The 24,138-nt window shown below is 40.1% G+C and overlaps 1 protein-coding gene across 3 annotated transcripts in view; it reads left to right on the top strand.

Moving 5' to 3' along the window:
- Positions 1–24,138, top strand: part of DCAF5 (DDB1 and CUL4 associated factor 5) — a 107,776-nt gene that overhangs the window by 62,649 nt on the left and 20,989 nt on the right. For all 3 annotated transcript variants that reach the window (XM_043554371.1, XM_043554372.1, XM_043554373.1), the window contains exon 7: positions 15,975–16,041. In XM_043554371.1, coding sequence (XP_043410306.1) covers positions 15,975–16,041 — 67 coding nt within the window. The remainder of the gene's footprint in view (positions 1–15,974; positions 16,042–24,138) is intronic.

Below are 24,138 nucleotides of genomic sequence, written 5' to 3'. Positions count from 1 at the left end.
TACTTTTTTTAAGACCATCATAGGTTCACTAGGTAATTCTTTAGCCTCAAAATGAGATTAACATCTCAAGAAATTAGACTCAGGGAACAGCGTGTGAAATAGGCTGAGACTACTTTGTGTCTCCCCTATGCATGTTGCCACCATTGTAGATGAATTCTAATTACAGAGCTTTAGAGATCATTTTGTATAGACCCTCTTCTTACAGATGAGAGAACTGAGGCTCAGAGAGGTTGGGTACATAAGTCAAGACATATATATATGTGTGTAGCTGAGCCAGGACTAGAACCTAGATTTTTGAGTTCTCTTTTTAATATTTTATTTTTAATATTTTTATTATTTATTTAATATTTTAATATTTTATTTTAAAATAATCTCTAGACCCAATGTTGGGCTCGAACTCACAACTCCAAGGTCAGGAGTTACATTACAGCCCTCTTCATTATACAAAAAAGTTACAACTTGATGCCAGCAGAAGCAAGGCAAGCAGCAAAAATGAGTGAATTGGGTTAGAAGTAATCAGTAGGGGGTGGTGGCAAGTGTGGCCAACTAGAGAGCCCACCCCTTCTAAATATAAATGAATATAAATGAATCCCATCCAGGGGTGCCTGGGTGGCTCAGTCGGTTAAGCGTCCAACTTTGGCTCAGGTCATGATCTCATAGTTTGTGGGTTCGAGCCCCACATTGGGCTCTGTGCTGACAGATCAGAGCCTGGAGCCTGCTTCTGATTCTGTTTCCCTCTCTTTCTGCTCTTCCCCCACTTGTGCTCTGTTTCTCTCTCTCTCAAAAAATGAATAAATGTTAAAAAAAATTAAAAAAAAATGAATCCTATCTAAATGAAGCTTTGACTTAGCTTCCGCCTATTGTTTCCATGAGGGCCTCTGGGTTTTTTTCAAAGGAAGCCAGAAATTAAGATTTTTAATGTGAAATCTCCTGATTTTTAGATGTTGTAACAAACTGCTGCCTTATTGTATGGATAAAATAAATCTGTATACCATGCCTATTCTGCCTTAGAGCCACCAGTTTAAAACCTTTGTGCTTCAGCAGGATGTTTTTTCCCTCAAGTTTAGTTTCTTGGTCTGTCACTAATTCATAGGTGAGTGGAGGCAATTCCTTTTTGCTATCTCCTACTGAGCCCTTCCTAACTGCATACCCCCTTCCCCCTCTTTAAAATTAAAAAAAAAAAAACAAAAACCCAGGTATATATTGAGCATCTACTGTGTGCCAGATGCTGTAGTAGACACGTGACTGACTGCCCATAATAACCTCTTTGATGTTTTCATTTTAGGGCCCTACATACAATCTCTCTTCTCTACTTTTGGCCAACAATACATAGTTTATTTCTAGTATAATTTTTTAATTCAAGTTTTATGACTTCTGTCATCAGATAAGGTGACATAAGTGACATCAGATTGGCTGGGCATCAACAAAAGCAATTAGGCTGGATATGGCCTTGAACTTTTTTTTTTTTAAACCAGCCCACCTTCTAGTCTTAAGGTATAGTGAGGAATCTTGCAGTAAAACAGCACTCCTTCCTCTGGAGGCTGCCTGAACCCAAGGGCTCTCCTCCTCGCTATCACCATCATATTTGGATTTTTTTTTTTTTTTTCCTTTTCTCCCTAAAGCCTGACTGGGTGCATTCTGTCTCCCAAGCTTCACACTCCCCTCTGTATACTCAGTGAGCCAATCTCTTAACAGTGTTAAAAAAGAGGACCAATTTTCCACCTGCTAGCTCTTCTGGCACACGCTCATAAGACAGCACCAGGCTTTTGTTCCCTTTCTTTCACAATTCCTTAAATGGTTCTTGCCCTACATTGTGAAAGTCCAGCAGAGCTCAGGCTTCTGGGAAGTAAGTCTTTCAGCCTAACAGGTATATGTGGCCTGGAAATGGACAGTGTGGCAATTTATTTTTATTTATTTTTATTTTTTGAGAGAGAGAGTACAAGCGAGGGAGGGGCAGTGGGAGAGGGAAGGACAGAATCTTAAACAGGCTCCACTCAGCATACAGCCCGACATGGGGCTTGATCCCACGACCCTGGAATCATGACCTGAGCTGAAATCAAGAGTCGGACGTTCAGCGGACTGAGCCACCTAGGTGCCCCCAGGGTGGTAATTTTTTAAGTCTTCTTTTGCTTTGGTCTTATCTAATGCCTCGCCTAATAGTTCCTACCTCTTGCTGAAAATGGGAGAGGGAAGGAAAGGGAAAGTATGATAAAGTTTTCTTAAAAGGGTTGAGCTTGGATCATCTGAGCACTGGGATCACTTACACAGGTCTTTCTTTTTAAGTTGCTAGATGGCAAAGCCCCCAAAATCATGAGAATGATATCCTAACTCATCCCCTGGAGAAAAGAGCTGACTTGTGCCTTGGGAGTCCAACAAAATGGCCTTGAATGCATTGCTTGGCCTCAGACATTACATCATCACTAAACCTTTCTGTGCTGACATTATATGGGTACGGTATAGGTGTGGGAGTTCACCAGTAAGTGTGCTCCAGGCCAGTGAAGCACTCTATAGAGTTATAACTTTGCTCTTTTTATAACTCTGTGCAGCCCTGATTAAGCTTACTGGAGGCATGGCATGCCATATATTCTCCTTTATCTGAAATAAAGGCATACTCTTGGTTTCCATCCTTTGGCTTGCTTTGTGACTTGAGGCTCATATTTTCTTTTCCTTGTCTTTCTTTTATATCTTAAGTGTTTTTAGCCCTTTAGCTTCTGAAGCACTTTCATTTCATGTTGAATTCTCCCAGTGACAGGCTTCACCCCCATGAGAAGCTGAGGCCTAGAGTGTTTGAAACAGCAGATGTAATCGGTCACAGAACCAGAACTAGACTCGTTCTTTTTTTGTTCTTTTTTTTTAAGTTTATTGATTTATTTTTGAGAGAAAGAGAGCAGGGAAGGGGCAGAGAGAGAGGGAGAGAGAGAGAGAGAGAGAGAGAGAGAGAGAGAGAGAGAGAATCCCAAGCAGGCTCTGCACTGTCAGGGTGGAGCCCAATGCAAGGCTTGAACCACAAACTGTGAGATCATGACCTGAGCTGAAACGAAGTGTCAGATGCTTAACTGCCTGAGCCACTCAGGGGCCCCAGGACTAGACTGGCTCTTGCTGTGATTGCACTCTCTTCCTCGTAGACATGCAGCCCCCTGGGCTCTACAAAGCAAGTGTTGGTAGTGTCTTCCATGGGCTAATGAGAAAGTGGAATTCTTTGTATATATTATTTAGAGGACTTTATTTTATAAAAAAAGATAGCATGAAAATAACTTGTTTATTAAATCAGCCATTTATAACTCTTTTGGAATCCTAAACCTCTTTAAATATCTAAAAGCTATGAATACTTATTTCAGGAAAATGTACATATGCACATCATTTTAAATAGAAAATTAGACTTTGTGGAATTCCTGAAACCTGGAGGTTCTAAGGTGTTAGCAATCCTGGAATAAGATTTTAGCCATGGATTAGGTCATCTTTTAGTCCATTTACTGATGCAGTTTTAGAGCTTAGAAAGCTTAAAAGATTTTGGAGTACATGCAGGCCTGTTAATATGGTCTGGTTTGTAATTGTTCATCTAAGAAGGAATACTAGGTGTGCTGATTTCTTAAGAACAGTTCTTAAGTATATGGAGAACAACAGAGGGTGACTGGGAGGGTTGTGGGAGGGGGGTGGGCTAAGGGGCATTAAGGAATCTACTCCTGAAATCATTGTTGCACTGTATGCTAACTAACTTGGATGTAAATTAAAAACATAAATTAAATTTAAAAAAAAAAACAGTTCTTAAGAGATTGATGTGATCTGGTGACACAACATGACAGTTCTCCTTTATTTATTTATTTTTTTTAATGTTTATCTTTGAGAGAGAGAGGGAGTGAGCATGAGCAGGGGAGGGGCACAGAGAGGGGGAGACAGGATCCGAAGCACAGCTCTGTGCTGTGCTCAAATTCACTAACTGCGAGATCATTACCTGAGCTGACACTTAACTGATTGAGCCACCCTGGTGCCCCTAAAGAAATTCTTTAAAAATGTACTTTATTTTTTATTTTAGAGAGAGAGGGAGCACAAGAGGGGGAGGGGGGCAGAGGGAGAGAGAGAATCCCAAGCAGCCTCCACACTCAGCATGGAACCCAAAGTGGGGCTCAATCCCACAACCCTGGGATCATGACCTGAGCCAAATTCAGACACTCAACTGACTAAGCCACTTAGGTACCCCAAAGTTCTCCTTTAATGTAGTTCCTGGCTCAGAGACTGGGCTCTATTAAGAAATTCCTGGTAGGGAACAGTATAACTTTTCCTGTTCTACCTGCCCCATCCTCCTTCGAGATTTTACTTCCAGTACTTTTGCCTCTTTCTGGGGTGTCTTCAAACTTTGGACAAAAAAGTGACATTTCTTCCTCTGAATAGTTGGAGACCCTTGCTTGAATGGAATATAAATACTCATATGCAGACTGAAATGAATGATGCCATCTCTCCACTTTCCAGACCCCACAGACAAAAACTGAGGCCCACAGAGGAGAGATTAGTTGCTGAAGGCCATTGGGTTGATTGCCCAGGTTTCCAAAAGACTTTTGCCAAATAAAAATTCTAAGTAATGCAGGCTACTTTGTTACAAGCAGCTGTTGGAGATTTAGAGCATTTTTAAATTTCTTCCCTACTGATTATTTGACTATTATTGGCTGTCTTTATGGAACGTTTCTTTACTAATAGAATTTTTCCTACTTAGAACCCATAAAGGTTAGTTATTTTAATAAACCAAAGAATTCCAGGAGCCTAATGGAGCCAAAATGGCAAATGGTCCAAAGAAGCAAGAATCATGTAACTTTACACGCAAAAAATAGTGGTAATATGGGGCGCCTGGGTGGCCCAGTCGGTTAAGCATCCGATTTCTACTCAGGTCATAATCTCATGGTTTGTGGGTTCGAGCCCAAGTCAGGCTCTGTATTGACGGCTTGCAGTCAGGAGCCTGCTTCTGATTCTTTGTCTCCCTCTTTCTCTGTCCCTCCCCAGCTCACGCTCTGTTTCTCTCTCTCAAAAATAAACAAACATTAAAAGAAGTTATATTCCAATTCAACAATGAAATTTTTAAAAAATAGTGGTAATCTTACGAGTATGTCTATTTGTATTCTTTTTTCTTTTTTTTTTTTTTTATTTTTGTTTTTAATGTTTATTTATTTTTGAGAGAGATAGAGACAGAATGCAAGTGGGTTAGGGGCAGAGAGAGAGGGAGGCACAGAATCCGAAGCAGGCTCCAGGCTCTGAGCTGTCAGCACAGAGCCCAACGCAGGGCTCGAACCCACGAGCTGTGAGATCATAACCTGAGCTGAAGTTGGACGCTCAACCGACTGAGCCACCCAGGTGCCCCGATATATTTGTATTCTTTTGTGGGAGCCAATGGAATTCTATTTCTTCTACCATAAATCAGATAAACCTATGACTTTGACCATTTCCAAAGCAAAATTTCCCTGATTGCTTTTTTAAAGGGAACTTTATTTTTTTAATTTTTTAAAATGTTTTTTTATTTTTGAGAGAGTGAGAGACCGTGTGAGTGGGGGAGGGGGAGAGGGAGAGGGAGACAGGGGATCCCAAGCTGGTTCTGTGCTGAAAGCAGAGAGAGTCCCACGGGGGGGCTTGAACCCATGAGCTGTGAGATCATGACCTGAGCTGAAGTTGGATGCTTAACCACTGAGCCACCCAGGTGCCCCTCCCTGATTGCTTTGGATGACATTTGTGGCAGGTACTGAGTATAAATGATATGAGTATTATATACCAATGGCAAACCTTTTTCTGGAAATAGTCTTCTAGAGAGCACATCACAAAATTGGTCAATCGCATTTTTGTCCCTTTCTGACAAAAGGGCAGGAAGAAGTAAGAGTTTGTTTGATTTAAAGAGTAGTCTCTCCGCTGTTACTAATCTAGGCTAGAAAGCCATCTGGTTTTTTTATCCTAGTCAATACAGTTAATTAGACAGACATGCCATTTGTTGGAGTCTAATTAATCAATTACTATGGAAGGAGCCTTGGAGAACTATGTAAGTTGATCAGTACTCAATGAATAGTAATTGATCGATGTCCCCTTCTTTATCAACAGATGTTGAGGAATATCAAATGTTGTGCAAATATACAGGCACACACTTAGATATATATACACTTAGAGAGAAATTGAGCAGAAAGATTTCTTTTAGCAAAAGGCCTGTTAAGACATTTATTGGGTTATTCTTGGAGCATATCAGGTGATGGCCTATCCGTCCTGCCATCTAGAATTTCTTTTTAATGTGGATTTTGGGTGGGAAGAAGGGGGCAGTTTTTATTTATATCTATGTTTCTAAACCCAACGAGACCTTAGACTATTGACAGTAGGGAGTTATCTATGATGTGTTTAAATACAGGTGTTAGGGAGAGAAAAATAGTTGCTTTGCTTGAAGATGGCTAATAAATTTGCAGTTTTGTTTTGTTTTTTTCCAAGAAGCTTCTATTTAATAAGCAGTTTTGCTGTGGCAGGCCAAGCCAGGTTTAGATCCCTCTTTGAATCTTCGGGTTATTAAAAATTTCTTACAACTTGGGTGACTCTACAAAGGTGGTCTCTATATTTAGAGGCATGGGTTTCTCTTGGTATTGAGCTAGCAAACTGCCTTTGCAAATAGAAAAAGGTCTTTCTCAGAGCTTGTGTAACTTGAGAATACTAGGAGATGAAAGGGGCAGGAATTCCTGGAGGGGATGCTGGGCATTGCGGCAGCCTACCAGGGTAGGGTGCTGGTGAATGGCTGTTTTCTGGGTTCATAGATTGACAAGGATATGTAGGCAAATGAGACAGTGACAGAGTTCCGAATGCAGTAATCTTTTTTTCTTGTTGATGGTGGTGGCTCCTTCTTGAAATCTATTGAGAAGAACAGTTGTTGTATCCCTCTGCTTGAACAGGTTAATAGCTCCATACTGATACTGGGTTAGAGAAAATGCACTGGCCTCAGGTTAACTCTATTTAGAACTAGGCTACTTCAAGATCAGTAAACAGGCTGTCCTCTTGGACTACACAACAAATGAACAGTGAGATGGGTCAGAGTGTGGCTAACCCTTAAACTTTGTGGCCAGCTGGGAAGGATTATGGAGGATGTGGATCCGTAATTTGTGTAATTTATGCTCGTTTTTGTATTGGTATCACCCATCTTACAAATTAAAATTAAGTACTTCTCCCATTCTCTGATCCGAAGAAACCTGTGGGTCTCCCACCTCCCCCTGCCTGCCAACCCCAATCTAGAGCATTTTGGGAAATGGGGCTTTAATTGCCTAGACTATCTAAAATATTTTTTCTCCTTCTTTGAAGCCCTGCCCTATTCATCTCAGTTAGGATATAGAGCAAAAGACCCATATAAAGTGAGTTTTTAATTTGTCGTTTACCCCTCACTGTTTGGAGTAAAGTCAAAGAAAAGACCTAAGAGGAGGTAATGAATTCTTCATATTCATATCCTCCCTTGGCCACACACTTAATAGCACCTTATTTAGTTTTTGCTTTTCTAAAACTGAATAGTAATCTTTATGTTTTCTCATGGTGGTGTTTTAAATGTGAATTTTGCTTGTGAAGTCCTCCATTACAAAAGGGAATAAAAATGTTAAACGTAGGAATTTGGGCAACCATTTTTTCCCCGTGATGTTTCTTATCTATTTTATTTATTTTTTAATTTTTATTTCTTTCTTTCTTTTTTTTTTTTAAAGTTTATTTCTGACAGAGAGAGAGACAGAGCATGAATGGGGGAGGGGCAGAGAGAGAGGGAGACACAAAATTGGAAATAGGCTCCAGGCTCTGAGCTGTCGGCACAGAGCCGGACGCGGGGCTCGAACTCACAGACCGCGAGATCATGACCTGAGCTGAAGTCAGACGCTCAACCGACTGAGCCACCCAGGCGCCCCAATTTCTTTAAATGTTTATTTATTTTTGAGAGAGAAAGAGACAGAGCGTGAGCAGGGGAGGGCAGAGAGAGAGGGAGACACAGAATCTGAAGCAGGTTCCAGGCTCCAGGCTGTTAGCACAAAGCCCGACGTGGGGTCAAACTCACAAACCATGAGATCATGACCCAAGCTGAAGTCAGACGCTTAACCGACTGAGCCACCCAGGTGCCCCTATAGCTTATCTTTTTTTAAGGGGTTATGTGCTGCTGAACCTTTCTGTTATCTAGTCCAGAAGCCTTTATTGCAGGTCAGCTTCAGATTCAACACCAGAATCCCTGGGTAAGAATGGCAGATACTATTTGAAATTAGATATCAAGGTAAAAAGGAAAAGAGAGAGAGAGAGAGAAACCCGTCCCTTCAGTTTCACCACTTGAGGCGATGTTCAATTTTCTGGTTAATTCAAATAATTATTATGTTTCTACGTTTGGGTATAAATTGTAAACTTTGGGTTTTTTGGTACTGATTGGTGTTGATACTATTTGGTCTTTGCTTTCTTGCTCGTTTTTCCTTGCACCCCACAACAAATATTTAAATATTTGTGGGAGAAAGCCAATCAAGACCTATAGTGCCCATTTGTCCTCTTAAGGACTGTCTATTAACAGGGCCTTAGTTGGAGGCTCCAGTCCGACTCCAGGAGGAGGTGGGCCCTTCCAACACAGCCTTAGAAGAGGGGAACGTTTCCAACTTCCCTGATGATGTTAAACCTATCTCTGCACTCAGCCCACTTGAAATAATCTTGTATTCCTGCAAGGCTTTAAAAAAAAGAAGAAGAAGAAGAGCTCTTTTGGCTACCATATGTTTTAAATTAGTTCAGAACTCCATCCCCTCTCCTGGAGTACTCTTCTCCCGATACTCCTATAACTTGCTCTCTCACTTCCTTCAGAGCTCTGCTTAAAATGCCATGTTATCAGAGAGGCCTTCTGTGACCACTGTATATAAAACAGAAATAACAAACTCCCAGTACTCCCTCCCTATATGTCCTAACCTCCTGTTTAATCTTTCTTTTTTTTTTAATAACTTGATTTTTATTTATTAAAAAAAATTTTTTTTTAACTTTTTACTTACTTTTGAGAGACAGAGCATGAGCAGGGGAGGGGAAGAGAGAGAGGGAGACAGAATCTGAAGCAGGCTCCAGGCTCTGAGTTGTCAGCACAGAGCCCAACATGGGGCTTGAACCCACAAACTGTGAGTGACCTGAGCTGGAGTCGGTGCCACCCAGGCACCCCTAATTTTTCTTTATAACACTTACCACCATCAGATACATACATACATATGTGAATATATATATATATATATTTTTTTAAATATATTCTTATCTTTTTTTTTCCTCTACCCATTGTCCTCTCACATACATATAATTTTTTCTGTCCCCATCCAATAAAATGTAAGCTTCATGAGGGCAGGGACAGCATCTTTTTTGACCAATTCTGTATTTCTTTCCTTGGAACAGTGCCCAACACATAGTAGACATTGGGTAAATATTTGTTTAATGAATAAAGGATGAACTCATTTTTATTTCAGTCTCCCACAGTCAGCAGTATCCCAGGCAGCCAATTTTTAATGCTGGAAGGGGCCCAGCAGACAACCATGAAATGCCATAAATGAATTCCAGGGCAGTTTTGTGATTCCAGTGTGTGAACACTTAAACGGTCTGACTAGACGGCAGTGGGTCAAGACCCCCGCCTTGGAAATCATCCCAAGCCGTTCCCTTGTGATGGTTCCAAGAGGAAGAGAGGGTCAGGAGTTGCCCTTATCCCTGAGGGGAAGCCTGTACATTGTATGCATTTTCTACATATTTTAGGAGCTGTCATATTAAATCCAAGAGGCCTTAACTCTGTGGGAGTTTTCTTCCTTCTAAGGCAGTCTTCTGAGTCAGCATTCTGTCTGGGAGTCCCTTTTACCTGGTCATGACTTTCCCTGCTGAATAGCTGAACAAATAGGCAAGCACTGATCCTTCACTATGAAATAGTAAACCTCGGATAAACCCGGCCTTGTCTCACTTTTTTTTCACCTTTTCTTAATATTTGTTGCTTGTTTAGTTTGAGAAAGGTTGGGAGGGGGGGCAAGGGAGCAGGAAGTCTATAAAGTCTTATAGCCTCTTTTAAACATAGAGCATGAAATGAGATGTTGAGTAATAAATAAGTTTCATGCCATATATATATGTATGTACATGCACACACACAAATAATTAGTGGACAGTTCTTTCATGTTCTGTCTCCGCATGTGTCTTATTTTGTGTTCCAGTTTTAGGTGCACATAATTTATTTGGAAATGTAGGAAATAGTAGAGGAATGGAGAAGGAAGATAGGGAAAGGACGAGTGGTTTAGCGAGCCAGCTACAACTGTGGGCAGTTGGAGTTCGATCCTGAGGGGAGAGTGTATTGAACATATATTTCAGAGTTATTTCACCTGGGAACAAGGAAGCTGGAATATTGATACACCAACTCCCATCCGTCATTCGTTGAGTGCTGCTTCTGAGAAGTGTTCATTCACCAGAACAGCCTGCAGCCTCCTAGGCTTTGGCTTAGATAACCGGTTGGAGATCAGGTAGAGTACATGCAGCAAAAAGGCCTGAGGGATATGAGCAGGGCATCAAGGATCGAGCTATGCCATACTTCCTGTTACTGCTGAAACAGCACCCATTACTTTACCTTTGCTCCTTCCTTTCACCTTTTCACATCTTTACCCAAGGCCAGCTCAGTGCTCAAATCTATCTTGCTTTGCCTCTTGTGAATCACCAGTCGTCTTATTTCTCATAATGGCACCTAGTGATTTCTACTTCATGGAATGATAGTCATGTACCTACATGTATGTTTTCTACCTCATTTAAGCTCCTTGGGAACCCAGGTATTACCTTACATATCTTTGTAAGCCCCAGAGTATCTGGCACAGAAATGCTTCGTTAGTATGTAATCAATGAATCTTTACCTCTAACTAGTAGGTGGTTTTGCAAACAGGCTTGAGAGGAAAGCCCTTGGGCTACTGAATTCCCGCTTCCTAATTTTAACAAGGAAAATGTTATAAACTACAGGGAGTTAGTTACTGGATGAATCCTAAAGTCAGGGCAACAAGGATTCACTTTTTTCTTGTTTTAAGGAAACTTTTTAAAAGTGTATACTTTAGTAGCATTAAGTATATTCACATCATTGTGTAACCATCTCCACCATCCATTTCCAGAAGTTTTTTATCTTCCCAAACTGAAATTCCATACCCATTTAACAGCAGCTCCCCACTCCTCCTTCCCTCCAGTCCTTGGAAACTACCATTCTACTTTCTGTCTCAATGAATCCGACTACCCTGGGCACCTCATAAGTGGAATCATACAGTATTTATGTTTTTGTGATTGGCTTATTTCACTTAGCAAGTTCAAGATTCATCCATGTTACAGCACAAGTCAGAATTTCCTTCCTTTTTGAGATTGAATAATGTTCCATTGTATGTATTAACCACATTTTTTATACATTGATGGACACTTGGGTTGCTTCCACCTCTTGGCTAATGTGATAATGCTGCTGTGAACACAGGTGTACAAATATCTCTTAAAGATCCTCTTTTGAATTCTTTGGATATTTTCCCAGAAGTGGAATTGCTGGATCGTGTAGTAATTTTAATCATGCTTGAATTTTTTGAGGAACTACTTGCTGTTTTTATTTTATTTTATTTTTTTAATTTACATCCAAATTAGTTAGCATATAGTGCAACAATGATTTCAGGAGTAGATTCCCTATAATGCCCCCTACCCGTTTAGCCCATTCCCCCTCCCACAACCCCTCCAGTAACCCTCTGTTTGTTCTCCATATTTAAGAGTCTCTTATGTTTTGTCCCTTCCCTGTTTTTACATTATATTTGCTTCTCTTCCCTTACGTTCATCTGTTCTGTGTCTTAAAGTCCTCATATGAGTGAAGTCATATGATATTTGTCTTTCTCTGACTAATTTTGCTTAGCCATTTTTTTTTTATATTAGCTATCCTAATGAGTGTAAGGCAGTATCTTATTTGGTTTCAATATGCATTTTCCCTAATGATTAATGATGTTGAGTATCTTTTCATGTGTTTATTGGCCATTTGTATATGACCATTATATATTTTTTTCTTTTGGAGAAATGTCTATTCAAGTACTTTGCCCATTTTTAAAATCAAGTTGTTTTTTGATGTTGTTAAGGAAACTTTTTAATTGAAGTCTTATAAGATTAGTCTTTGAGTGTCCTTGTCTTGAGCATATTTCTGTAATGACTTGTCAAGTAACCATGAGCCAGCCGCTTAGGGACTTTTAGCTCTGATCTGATTTCTACCATTCCTTCCAGAGTAATAATAGAATCTTAGAATTAAATGAGCTTCAGAGAGTGTCTTAGTCTGTTATGGCTGCTATAAGAAAACAGCACAGACTGGGTGGCTTATAAAAGACAGGAATTTCTTTCTCACAGTTCTGGAAGCTCAAAGTCCAAGATCAGGGTTCAAGACCAGCAAGGGTTCTGGTGAAGGCCCTCTTCTGGGTTGCAGACTGTGGACTTCTCTGTGTGTCCTCACATAGTGGAAGGCAGCTTGGGACATATGTTGGGTCTCTATTAAGAGTGCTAATTCTGTTCATGAAGGGTCTACCCTCATGATCTAATCACTTCCCAAAGGCCCCACCTCCTGATACCATTACATTGGGCATTAGGATTTCAACATGTGAATTTGGTGGGGGAACACTAACATTCAGACAATAACAGAGAGCAACCAGATGAGGAAACTGGACCCATTTATTTTTCCACTGTGCCCTGGGCTACATGACCTAGCCCCTGTGGGTAGCATTTGCTTTATCTTTAAACATGCCTTTCTAGGGGTGCCTGGGTGGCGCAGTCGGTTAAGCGTCAGACTTCAGCCAGGTCATGATCTCGCAGTCCGTGAGTTCGAGCCCCGCGTCAGGCTCTGGGCTGATGGCTCAGAGCCTGGAGCCTGTTTCTGATTCTGTGTCTCCCTCTCTCTCTGCCCCTCCCCCGTTCAGGCTCTGTCTCTCTCTGTCCCAAAAAATAAATAAACGTTGAAAAAAAAAAAATTTAAACATGCCTTTCTTTGCCTCCTTTCTCATATTCCTACAAGTATTTTGAAGACTGCTGAATTGATTTTTAATTATTGTAAAGTATTTACATTAGGCATGAGGTTGTGTGTATGTTGAACTTAACAGTTTTTGGAATTGTTCACACTGTCATTTTAAGTAAGAAGTTTTCTTTAGAAAACTATAGGCCTTTCTTTTTCTGGGGAGATAAGGAGATGAGACCAAAAGACAAGAAGTAATGCTGACTTCAACTTAAAGTAATATACTTTTGTTCATCTTTGCAAGTAAATGAGCAGTCAGATTTGCTGACTTGTTCCTGTTAGGCAATGTTAGACAATGCTTTTATAAGTCCTAATTAGAATCAATCTGGTTCAGTGTCCTATCTGAGATGAAGTAATTTGGAGCTGCCACATAAAAGGGGATTGCTTATGCCCCTGGCACTAATTCATGGCTGGGTTGGCAATGGCTTCCTGTTCAAAGATGTCAGTTGACAGCAGGGAAGTTTAGGATGCTTACCATTGCAAAAAAAGATCTCTGGAAAGCTCCTAATTTTTTTTCTGCATTAAAAGGTGTTTTTTTTTTAATTCTGATAAAAATACATATAACATAGCAATCACTATGGAAATTATATGGAGGCTCTTTGAAAAATTAAAAATAGAATTACCATATGATACAGTAATTCCACTACTTAGTGTTTGCTCAAGGAAAATGAAAAGATATATGCACCCCTATGTTTATTGCAGCAATATTTACAATAGCCAAGCTATGGAAGCAACCCAAGTATACATTGATAGATAAATAGATTAAGAAAGTGTGTGTGTGTGTGTGTGTGTGTGTGTGTGTGTGTGTGTAATGGAATATTAGTCATAAAAAAGAATGAGATCTTGCCACTTGCAACAATGTGGATAGTCTTAAAGGGTATTATGTTAAGTGAAATAAGTCAGAGGCAAATACCATATGATTTCACTTATATGTATAATATAAAAACCAAAATAAAAACCAGAAACAGACCCATAAATACAGAAAACAAACTGGTGGTTTCCAGGGAGAGGCACAAACTTCCAGTTTTAAAATAAGTTAAAGGGTGCCTGGGTGGCTCAGGCATCAGGTTGGGCGTCTGACTTCAGCTCAGGTCATGATCTCGCAGTTTGTGGGTTCAAGCCCCATGTCAGGCTCTGTGCTGACAGCTTGCTCAGAGCCTGTCTGCTCCGGATTCTCTCTCCCTTTCTCTCTGTCCTTCCCCCACACACACTCTGTCTCTGTATCTCTCAAAAATAAATAAACATTAAAAAAATAATTAAAAAAAATAAGTTCAGTCATGGAGATGAAAAGTATGGCATGGGGAATATAGTCAATAATATTTTGATGGCATATGCTGACAGATGGTAACTACACTTATCATGGTGAGCATTGAGCAATGTGTAGAATTGTCAAGTCACTATGTTGTACACCTGAAACTAATATAACATTGTATGTCAACTATGCTTCATAATAAAAATTTTAAATATATATATATATACACATATACATACATACACACACATACATATGCACATAACATAAAACTTTCCATTGTAATCATTTTTAAGTGTGCAATTCTGTGGCATTAACTACATTCACATTGGTGTGTAACCATCACCACTGTCCATTTCTAGAACTTGTTCATTCCAAACTGAAACTCCATACCCGTTTAACAGTAGCTCCCCATTCCTCCCTTCCCCCCCCAATTCCTTGGCAACTACCATTCTACATTCTGTCTCTATGACTTTGACTACTCTAGGTACCTCATAAGTTGAACTATACAATATTTGTCTTTTTGTATCTGGCTTATTTCACTTAGCATAATGCCTTCAAGATTCATCCATGTTGTAGCATGTATCAGGATTTTCTTTTCAAGGCTGAATAATAGTCCATTGAATGTATATACCACATTTTATCCATCCATTCATCCACTGATGGACATTTAGATCTTTTCCACATTTTGAGTATCATAAACATTCTTCTGTGAACATTGGTGTACAGATAGCTCAAGTTCCTGCTTTCAGTTCTTTGATATATACCTAGGAGTGGAACTGCTAAGTCATATGGCAGTTCTATGATTAACTTTTTGAGGAACCTCCATATGGTGTTCCATAGTGGCTGCACCATTTATTCCCACTAGCAGTGCATAGGTTTTCAATTTCACCACATCCTTGCCCAACACTTGTTTTCTGGGGGGTTTTGGTAATAGCCATCCCAATGACTGTGAAGTGGTATCTCACTGTGGTTTTGCTTTTCATTTCCCTAATGATTAGTGATGCTGAGCATCTTTTCATGTGCTTCTTAGGCATTTATATGTTTTCTTTGAAGAAATGTCTGTTCCAGTCCTTTGCCCATTTTTGAATTAGGTTGTTTGGTTGTGGCTGAATTTTATCCAATGAGTCTTTTAATTGGCAAATACTTTTTTTTTAATCTTTATTTATCTTTGAGAAAGAGAGCTAACGAGCAGGGGAGGAACAGAGAAGGAGACACAGAATCTGAAGCAAGCTCCAGGCTCTGAGCTGTCAGCACAGCTGACCTGACGCAGGGCACGAACCTATGAACAGGAAGTTCATGACCTGAGCCAAAGTTGGATGCTTAACTGGCTGAGCCACCCAGGTGCCCCTTATTGGCAGACACTTTAAAGAGGGTATTTGTTGCATGATGCCTTATGAATATATGCCCATTTGTCTTATTTATTTTAAAAAATCTCACTTGGGCACCTGGGTGGCTCAGTCGGTTGAGCATCCAACTCTTGATCTCGGTTCAGGTCATAATCTCATGGTTTGTGATACCGAGCCCCACATTATCATGGAGCTGCTTGGGATTCTCTCTCTTCCTCTCTCTCTCTGCATCTCCCCGGCTCCTACCCTCTCTCTCTCAAAATAAATAAATAAACTTAAAAAATAAAGTAAAAAGGATCTTTGTACACATAGGTAGATAGATGTATATCAATATATAAATAATAAATATATATATTTTTTATCCCAACAGTATATCCTTTCAGGCTCTGATGACTTTAACCTGTATATGTGGAGAATTCCTGCAGATCCAGAAGCAGGTGAGTATATCCTTAGTATGAACCTACTTAGTGTTGGCTCTACTGACCTTTGGCATGCTGTACCCTGAAAGGACTGATCTGTAGCAATAGAGGATCATATTTCTCTTTTAAGAGAATAAGCTTATCAGAAAAGCAACCAAAGGAAACTAGCATAAAAATTAGAAGCCAGATTTCACTCTAACCTTCATACAGATCCTTACTGACATAGTGATGCTCAGATTTTTTTCCTCCTAAGAACTTTTCTTTAGACTTCATAGATTTCCATTATGTCCATTTTCACACCTGTAATATTTTTATCTTTTACATGCTTTTTCTTTATTTTCCATCTGCACATTCCTGTTTGTTATGTACAAAGAGTTGTTAGGGCCTCTTCCTTTCCTTTGGCCTCCCTCGTGATGTCAAATAAAGGGAAACTTTCTTTGTTGATGGATAGGCTCACTCCCTGGATTTGGCTGACCCCAGATATCAAAGAAATTAGGAAGAAATATTTCTGCATTTTCTCTAGATGTATTCTGAAAAACACCTGCAGCTTTCCATAAATTTGGATCTAGGCCATCTGTGCTTTCAAACAGCATGGATTGTTCTTCATTCTTGATAATAGTGTCCTCAGCTCAGTTGAGTCTTACACTGGTTGCTTCCTACTGGTAGGAAAATGTCTATTTTTTATTCTCAAGGACAGCTCAATATAGCCATCTGCTCCAGTGATACATGGCATCAAACTGGAAAATGGCCATTAGGAAAGTAATAGGAGACTAAGCCAAGTGTAGTACATAAAATTTGTCTAGTGCTCAGAGTTTAGGGAAGTTGTTGGCTTGCCCATTACTAAATTAACAATATTGTTACCAAATATCTGCCTTTCAAAACTTGTTGAAGCCTACTTTTTTTTTTTCAAAAAAAATTTTTTTTTTCAACGTTTATTTATTTTTGGGACAGAGAGAGACAGAGCATGAACGGGGGAGGGGCAGAGAGAGAAGGAGACACAGAATCGGAAACAGGCTCCAGGCTCTGAGCCATCAGCCCAGAGCCTGACGCGGGGCTCAAACTCACGGACCGCGAGATCGTGATCTGGCTGAAGTCGGACGCTTAACCGACTGCGCCACCCAGGTGCCCCTATTGAAGCCTACTTTTGATGTAACTATCCTGTTACTGTGGTCTGGTTACTAAACAAGTTTCAAAAGGCCTTTTTTCCCTTCTGGAATTTGGAAAGCATGAGGGAAGCAGCTTACCTGTGAAGCACGACCAGATGGGACAGCAGCAGTCTATCTGAACCAAAGCGGTATTCTAGCTCTAGAGGTAGTTCTGTAGTAGGTCTCCTACCCCCCTAATCTTCTAGATTGATTAGCTGAGAAATAATCTTTGGGCCTAATTTTATCTTTTACCTGATCTAAAAAAGCTCTTAATTATTAAGTCAATGTGACTTTTAAAATAGAAAGTGGACAACCCCCTTCCTGTGGTACTGTTCTCTGGAATCTTTTTCATGTTTGTATAAAGAGAGAACAGAGAAGATTTAGCAATGGTAGTCTAGGTTTTTTTCCTCTCCTAGCTAATTTTTGTACTGATTTAGGGTATGGGCCACAATTAGGCTGACTTTTGTTTTTTTAGAGGGAGAGAGAGAGAGAGTGTGTGAGCACACACGAGTAGGGGAGAGGCAGAAGGAGCAAGAGAGAATCCTAAGCAGGCTTTCACTTGGCGTGGAGTCTGACGTAGGGCTCAATCCCACGGTTCTGGGATCATGACTTGATCCAAAATCAAGAGTCGGACACTCAACCGACCAAGCCACCCAGGCACCCCAAGCTGACTTTTTAAGTATAGATACCTATCCAGTCTTGGAGTTGGCAGGGACCTGATAGCTGATTTAGGATTCCAATATTAAAACCAGGATATGGATACCTAGACTTTCCAAGTATTTTTATAGGCACAGCTGCTTTAAAAGAATTCAGTTCTAAATTCTCAAATTCCATGTGTATTCTTTCGTAAAATCAGTATTCCTAAGAAAGTACCCATTCTCCTTCCCCACTTCCCCCTTTCCCTTCTACTTTAGAAAACAAAACAAAACACCCAGAAAACCTTTCAGAAATTTACTCCATAAATTTCTGACCATTTGAACCCTAGAACATTGTGCATTGCTGTGAGGTATATAAACCTCCAAGTTGCAAAAATATATTAGGCTGAAATTGAGGGGGGGGTTGTAGGTAATGTGGCAATATTATTTCAAGGAGGAAAAAAGAATAATGTAAATTTTCTATTAAAAAAGGACTTATGGGACACCTGGGTGGCTCAGTCGGGTAAGCGTCCAACTTCGGCTCAGGTCATGATCTCTCATTTCGTGAATTGGAGCCCTGCATCAGGCTCTCTGCTGTCAGAGCCCACTTCGGATCATCTGTACCCCCAACCTCCCTGCCCCTCCCCTGCTCGCACATGCACGCACACTCTCTTTCTCTCTCTTAAAAATGAACAAACATTTGTTTTTAAAAAAGGATTTGTAGGACTAGATCCAGCAGAGGAAGCAGTAGGTAGCTCCTGCCGTAAAGGTGTCAGAGAGCTGCGACAACAAAGCGTGCTAGAAGAACTCAAATTCTGGAGAAGGAAGAGCCCTTCCTAGCCGAGCAGAAAGTGCTGACCTTTGTCTTTCCTAGGCGCATCTGGGCGGAGGCTGCAGATTGGGCTGCCTCAGGCAGGCTGCTGGGGGTCAGAAGAAATCAGAATTTGCAATGACCACATGGGTTGATATGACAGAGTACAATCTAGGAGTGCCTCAAACCCATGGCCATTCTTCCCCGTAGGACTTTTGCTGAGTGCTGGGGTTGTCCTGGGAGCTAGGGGGCTAGGCTGGAGAGGCAAAATTCAGTTCCCACCTTAACACAGCATTTTGGAGGCAAAAGATCCCTAGTGGGAGGGGCCTGCTCCACTGGGCATTTGCCAGATTGTGAACCTGCACAGGAAAGGAGGATAAAGAGCTAAGCTTAAAATCTCCAAAGGACAGAACATTCAGAACAGCGGACAACAGAGACTTGTCAGACTCCCCATTAAAAGCCCAGGAGGCTTACACTTGAGAATGAGGCTGGACCAGAAAGGCTGAATGAGATCGTGCAATCTTCTGGTGCTTAGGACACAGACTCCAATTAGAGGAAGGCACCTGCCACATATACCCTTCAGGTCTTGCCTTTGAGACCTCTGAAACCAGAAGTAGATTTATTTCTATTAAAGAAGCAACCAAGCCCTGACCTAGTTCCTCTTGATTAGATTGAGGATGATCAGCCCCTTACCTTATTTTCTATAGAGTGGAATGGGTATGGAGGAAATCAGCTTTAGTCTGTTAGTCTTCTTGGGCTGCTATAACAAAATCCCACAAAATGGGTGACTTTAAGAGCAGAAATGTATTTTCTCTCACAGTTCTGGAGGTTAGAAGTCCAAGGTCAAGATGCTGGCAAGTTTGATTTCTCCTGAGGCTTCTCTTCTTGGCTTGCAAATGACCACCTTCTCACTGTGTTCTCACATGGCCTTTTCTCTGTGCACACACATTACTGGTGTCCCTCCTTTTTATGAGGACACCAGTCCTATTGGAGTAGAGTCCTACCCTTATGACTCCATGTAACTTTAATGACTTCCTTAAAAGCCTTATATCCAAATACAGTCACATTGGGAATTAGGGCTTCAACATTTGTATCTGGGGGAGACATTTCAGTCCATAGCAGTCTCTATGGTTGTCTCACCCCCTCCCCCACACACACACACAGTGTCCAGCATACAGTAAAAAATTATGAGGCATAAAAATGTGGCCACTAATAAAGAGGGAAAAAATAATAGGAGCCAACCCACAAAATTATCCATATGTTGAAGCTAACAGATAAAGACCTTAAATATTATAAATGTGATAAAGAAAATAGAAGAAACATGGAGAATCTCAATGGAGAATTGGAATCTACTTAGAAAACAATTATGGAGACATTCTAAAACTGAAAACTGTATCTAAAACTAAGAATGCACTGGGTGGATTTAACCTACAGTGGACAGGCTTGTGAATAGAAGGCAGGTCAATAAAAAATATCAAAGGTCAGTGAGAACAGAGAATGGAAAGAGCAGAACAGTGTAAGAGACAAGTGGAACACAGATGATCTAGCATATATGAAATTGAAGTCCCAGAAATATAAGAGAGAAAATGAAGCAGAAACAATATATGAAGAGGTAATAGCTAAAAGAATTTCCCCAAACAAATGAAATATACTAATTCTCAGATTCAAGAAACTCAGTAATCACAAACAGGATAAATACAACACACTTAGGCACATCATAAGTCAAACTCTTGAAAACAAAAGATAATGAGAAACCAAAAGCAGCCTAAGAAAATGTACAAATCACTTACAAATGAGCAACAATAAGAGTGATGGCCAAATTATGGAAGTCATAATATAATAGAATGACATCTCTAAAGTGCTTAGAGAATTAAAATCTGCCAACCCAGAATTCTATATCCAGGGAAAATATCTACGAAAAATGTAGGTTTAATAAAGACATGTTTGCAAAGAAATTATATAATTTTAATGTAATCACTTACAGGCTTCAATGAATTAATGCATCTAAATACTGAGCATTGACAGGTGCCAACATCATAAAAAGAAAAGCAATTAGACATTGTGTGCCTCCTGATAAAAGAGTACAATACTACTAATAGGCTTGCCAAATAAAACAACTCTGAATAAAACCTCAGGATCCAGCTTTCAGTTTGCAGGAAGCACAGAGGACAGAGGAGCAAATTGTGCTATGGTGTGAGGATACCAGCCACAAAACCCAGACTGTCAGAAATGATAGGTCAAATGGCCTGTTTTCTCCAATAAATACATTCTAATGAGAAAAAGAGCGGATGGCCAGGAGGAAACCTATTGTTTAAGAAATGTAAAAGACATATTAAACAAAACAAAAACCAGGCAAAACTGAAGTTTTAGAAATGTACACTTGGATGCATAAAATTATTAACAATGCAGAGAGGTGATTAATATAGCAATCAGGATAATAGTTGATTAAGGGGGTGGGAAAGGGTTATAATTGGAATGAGGCACATGGGGCATGAAAATGGCCAGAAAATATTCCAAGTTTTGACCTGGATGTTGGTTATAAGGGTGTTCAACTTTATGAATCTCCACTTTTTGCGCTATTTTCTAGATATTTTTTTAATTCCTCAAGAAAAAAAGAAAAATTAATAAATACTTATCAATCAAAGAATAAATCACAATAGAAATACAATTTTCTCAACTAAATAAAGATGAAAACATGAGATCCCAGCATTCATCCCATGAACACTGCATGGATATTTGGCCAGATCAGTGGTCTATAAAATTTTCTGTTCACATACCCAACCCCACAATCATTTTTTCTTGAGTTATAACTTACATATATTTAAGTACACTTTTATTGAGGAATAACTTAAAACCTCTGCCAGGATATCCATCATGATAAAGTGCTTGTTCCCCCAGGGTAATGCCAGTGACTAGAAAGTTCTTCCATAAGTCTTACTCTGTTTCCCGGTAGTTTCTTGAGTGCTGGCTTAATGAGAATGGCCCTTCTTCCTCTTCATAGCTTTTTACTCATTTGAAGGTAGCACTCATGTCCTCTTCTAGATCTTCCCCAGAGATAGCACCCCCCATGTTTAGTTTAGCAGTTCTTCAAAGAGATGATGTTTGTTTTCTTTGCTATACTGATTTCTTGCCTCTGGATTTGTTCTACCTCTGTTTAAGGGTTCACTGAATAAGCTCAACAGATGAAGTCTGACCAGAGAAAATCTTGGCTCCTTGATATTTAGTGTGCTACCGGGTGTTTCAGGAAATACACTCGGGATCACTCAAGCTGTTTTTGGAGGCCCCAGAACCCGTGATCTGCTCATACTTAGAGTTGGCTAGGAACTCTGTGGTTTCCACATGGGCTGTGGTTGGCCCTGGATTCCCATCCTTTACTTGATGCTTGGGTTTCTTTGTACACAAGTGAAGAATAGGACGTTATGATTACCTTTCTTGTTGGATTCGCTAACTGGTAACGGAGGGGTTTGTTTTCTCTGTATTGCCCTTCAACATTAGTCTATCACAATAAGTCTGCCCCTTTGATCATTGTCTTGCTTTGTGTGTAAGCACCTTTGTGCATTATTTTTTGTGAACCTTGGCTCATTTAGCGAATGCAGCCTTCCTGCCACTCTTCTGACAACCCACCCACATTCTTTTGTTTTCCCTTGTTCATATATCTTTCCTTTTCCTTTCTATTCTTTTTATTCTTTCTTCATAACTTTCACTATTTTTATAAGTACTTCTTTTTATCAAAATAATACAGGTACATATTTTTAAGTCAAATAATATTACAAAACTTTTTTCTTTTTTTTTTAAACACAACAGTTCCTTTCTTTTCCGGTAACTCCTGATATCTTTGAATTTTCAATATTGGACATTCTCTATTGACTTTCTGCTCTTGAAACCAGCTACTTTCCTCGAATGGGAATCTTTGAGCTAGTGGTATTTGCTTGGTAGTTAAGCCATGATTCTAAGAGCCAAATAGGAGAATAGAGCTATGGCTCTCACAGATCTATACACAGATTTGTATTTAATCCCACCCCGAGGTCTCTGCCTGTGTGGGGAATGGGCAGTTTCCTGGCCATGTGTGCTCAGAGGAGAGCATAATGGTATAACTGCCTCTTTATACAGGCTCTCAACGCCTCCTGTTTTGAGCCCTACTCTTAAACCTGGCTTCAGGGATATTTAGAACCCCTCATTTTTATATGTAACCTCTCTATTTAAATGTTGGCAATGAATTTGTAACTTTAAAAACATTCAGCAGTGTTCCGCAAGCCAAGCATAGTATATGAGGTAGATGCAGCCTGTGGGTTCTAGCTTTGAATGCTCAGATGACAAAAAGTCTGAGGGGAAATTCCTACTTTAATCTATGGCCTCTTTGATTTAAACAAAATATGGATGAGGCCGAGCTCACTCACTCTATGCATGCCTGCCTGCCAGTTGAACAGAAGATACTAAGGCAGGCTAATATGGGGAAACTGCCTTGCTTATATGTCTTAATAAGACAAGCCATCAGCACTTAACGCATGCCTACTGTATGCTTTGCAGGGCATACCAAATGCTGAGAGAACTAGTGGAGAGCAGTCCTGAGTGTGAGCCAAAAGCAAGGGCATCCTTTTCTTCTCCACTCTCCTGTTCACAAAGACTGAATATCACTGGGGGAACTCCAGTTCCAAACTCCAAAGAGCTGAAATGTATTTATTATATAAATGGTACTGATTTAACAAATTGGCTAAGTAATCTGCTTAGGGCTTCCCAGTAGGCTGAGGAAATCATTTTGAGATGTAAGACCTAATACCCACTATAAAACTAGCTACCTGGCAAGAGTAGGCTGTTTTTTACTTGATATCAAATAACTCATTTTCACTGAGAACAAACTGAGGGTTGAGGGGGGGGGTGGGAGGGAGGGTAGGGTAGGTGATGGGCATTGAGGAGGGCACCTTTTGGGATGAGCACTGGGTATTGTATGGAAACCAATTTGACAATTTCATATTAAAAAAAATAACTCATTTTCTAGAAATCTCTCTAAAAATTAGAGGAATGAGTAGAACTGGGAATTCTGCTGTGGCAAAGAACAAGCCCATCAGAATGTTTTGCTCTTCACATAGGAAGAGCATCTTTTTTATGTGGTCATTCTGAAGCTAAAATAAACAGACCAACAGTTATGTATAGAGCCGGTGTGGTGTATTGGAAAAAGCATTAGGCTTAAAATCATACCTGGATTCAAGTCCAGTGCTGCCACTAACTGGCTGATTGAGTTACCTTACAGCAATTGTCTGAGCGTTAGTTTCTTCTGTAAAAATCCTTCTCCTCCCATGAAATGATTTAACAGTTTTGGGAGCTCTCTGAAAACTGTAAGACATTGTTACTGCTATGTATATTAAGATACTAGCTCCCTAGTAACTTAGGTATGGAAGTAATGAAGTTTGGCAACATGTGGTGGAGGTGGGTGTCTCTGGAAAATCTTCATATTACTTTCTCCTTCCCTTTCCCCTAATTCTTGCTGTAAAGATCTTTAGGGTTTTCACAGATAGAGTTGCTTCCC

Source organism: Prionailurus bengalensis, chromosome B3, assembly GCF_016509475.1.
Source record: "Prionailurus bengalensis isolate Pbe53 chromosome B3, Fcat_Pben_1.1_paternal_pri, whole genome shotgun sequence".
Lineage (NCBI taxonomy): Eukaryota > Metazoa > Chordata > Mammalia > Carnivora > Felidae > Prionailurus > Prionailurus bengalensis.
This window is presented reverse-complemented; position numbering and strand designations above follow the sequence as displayed.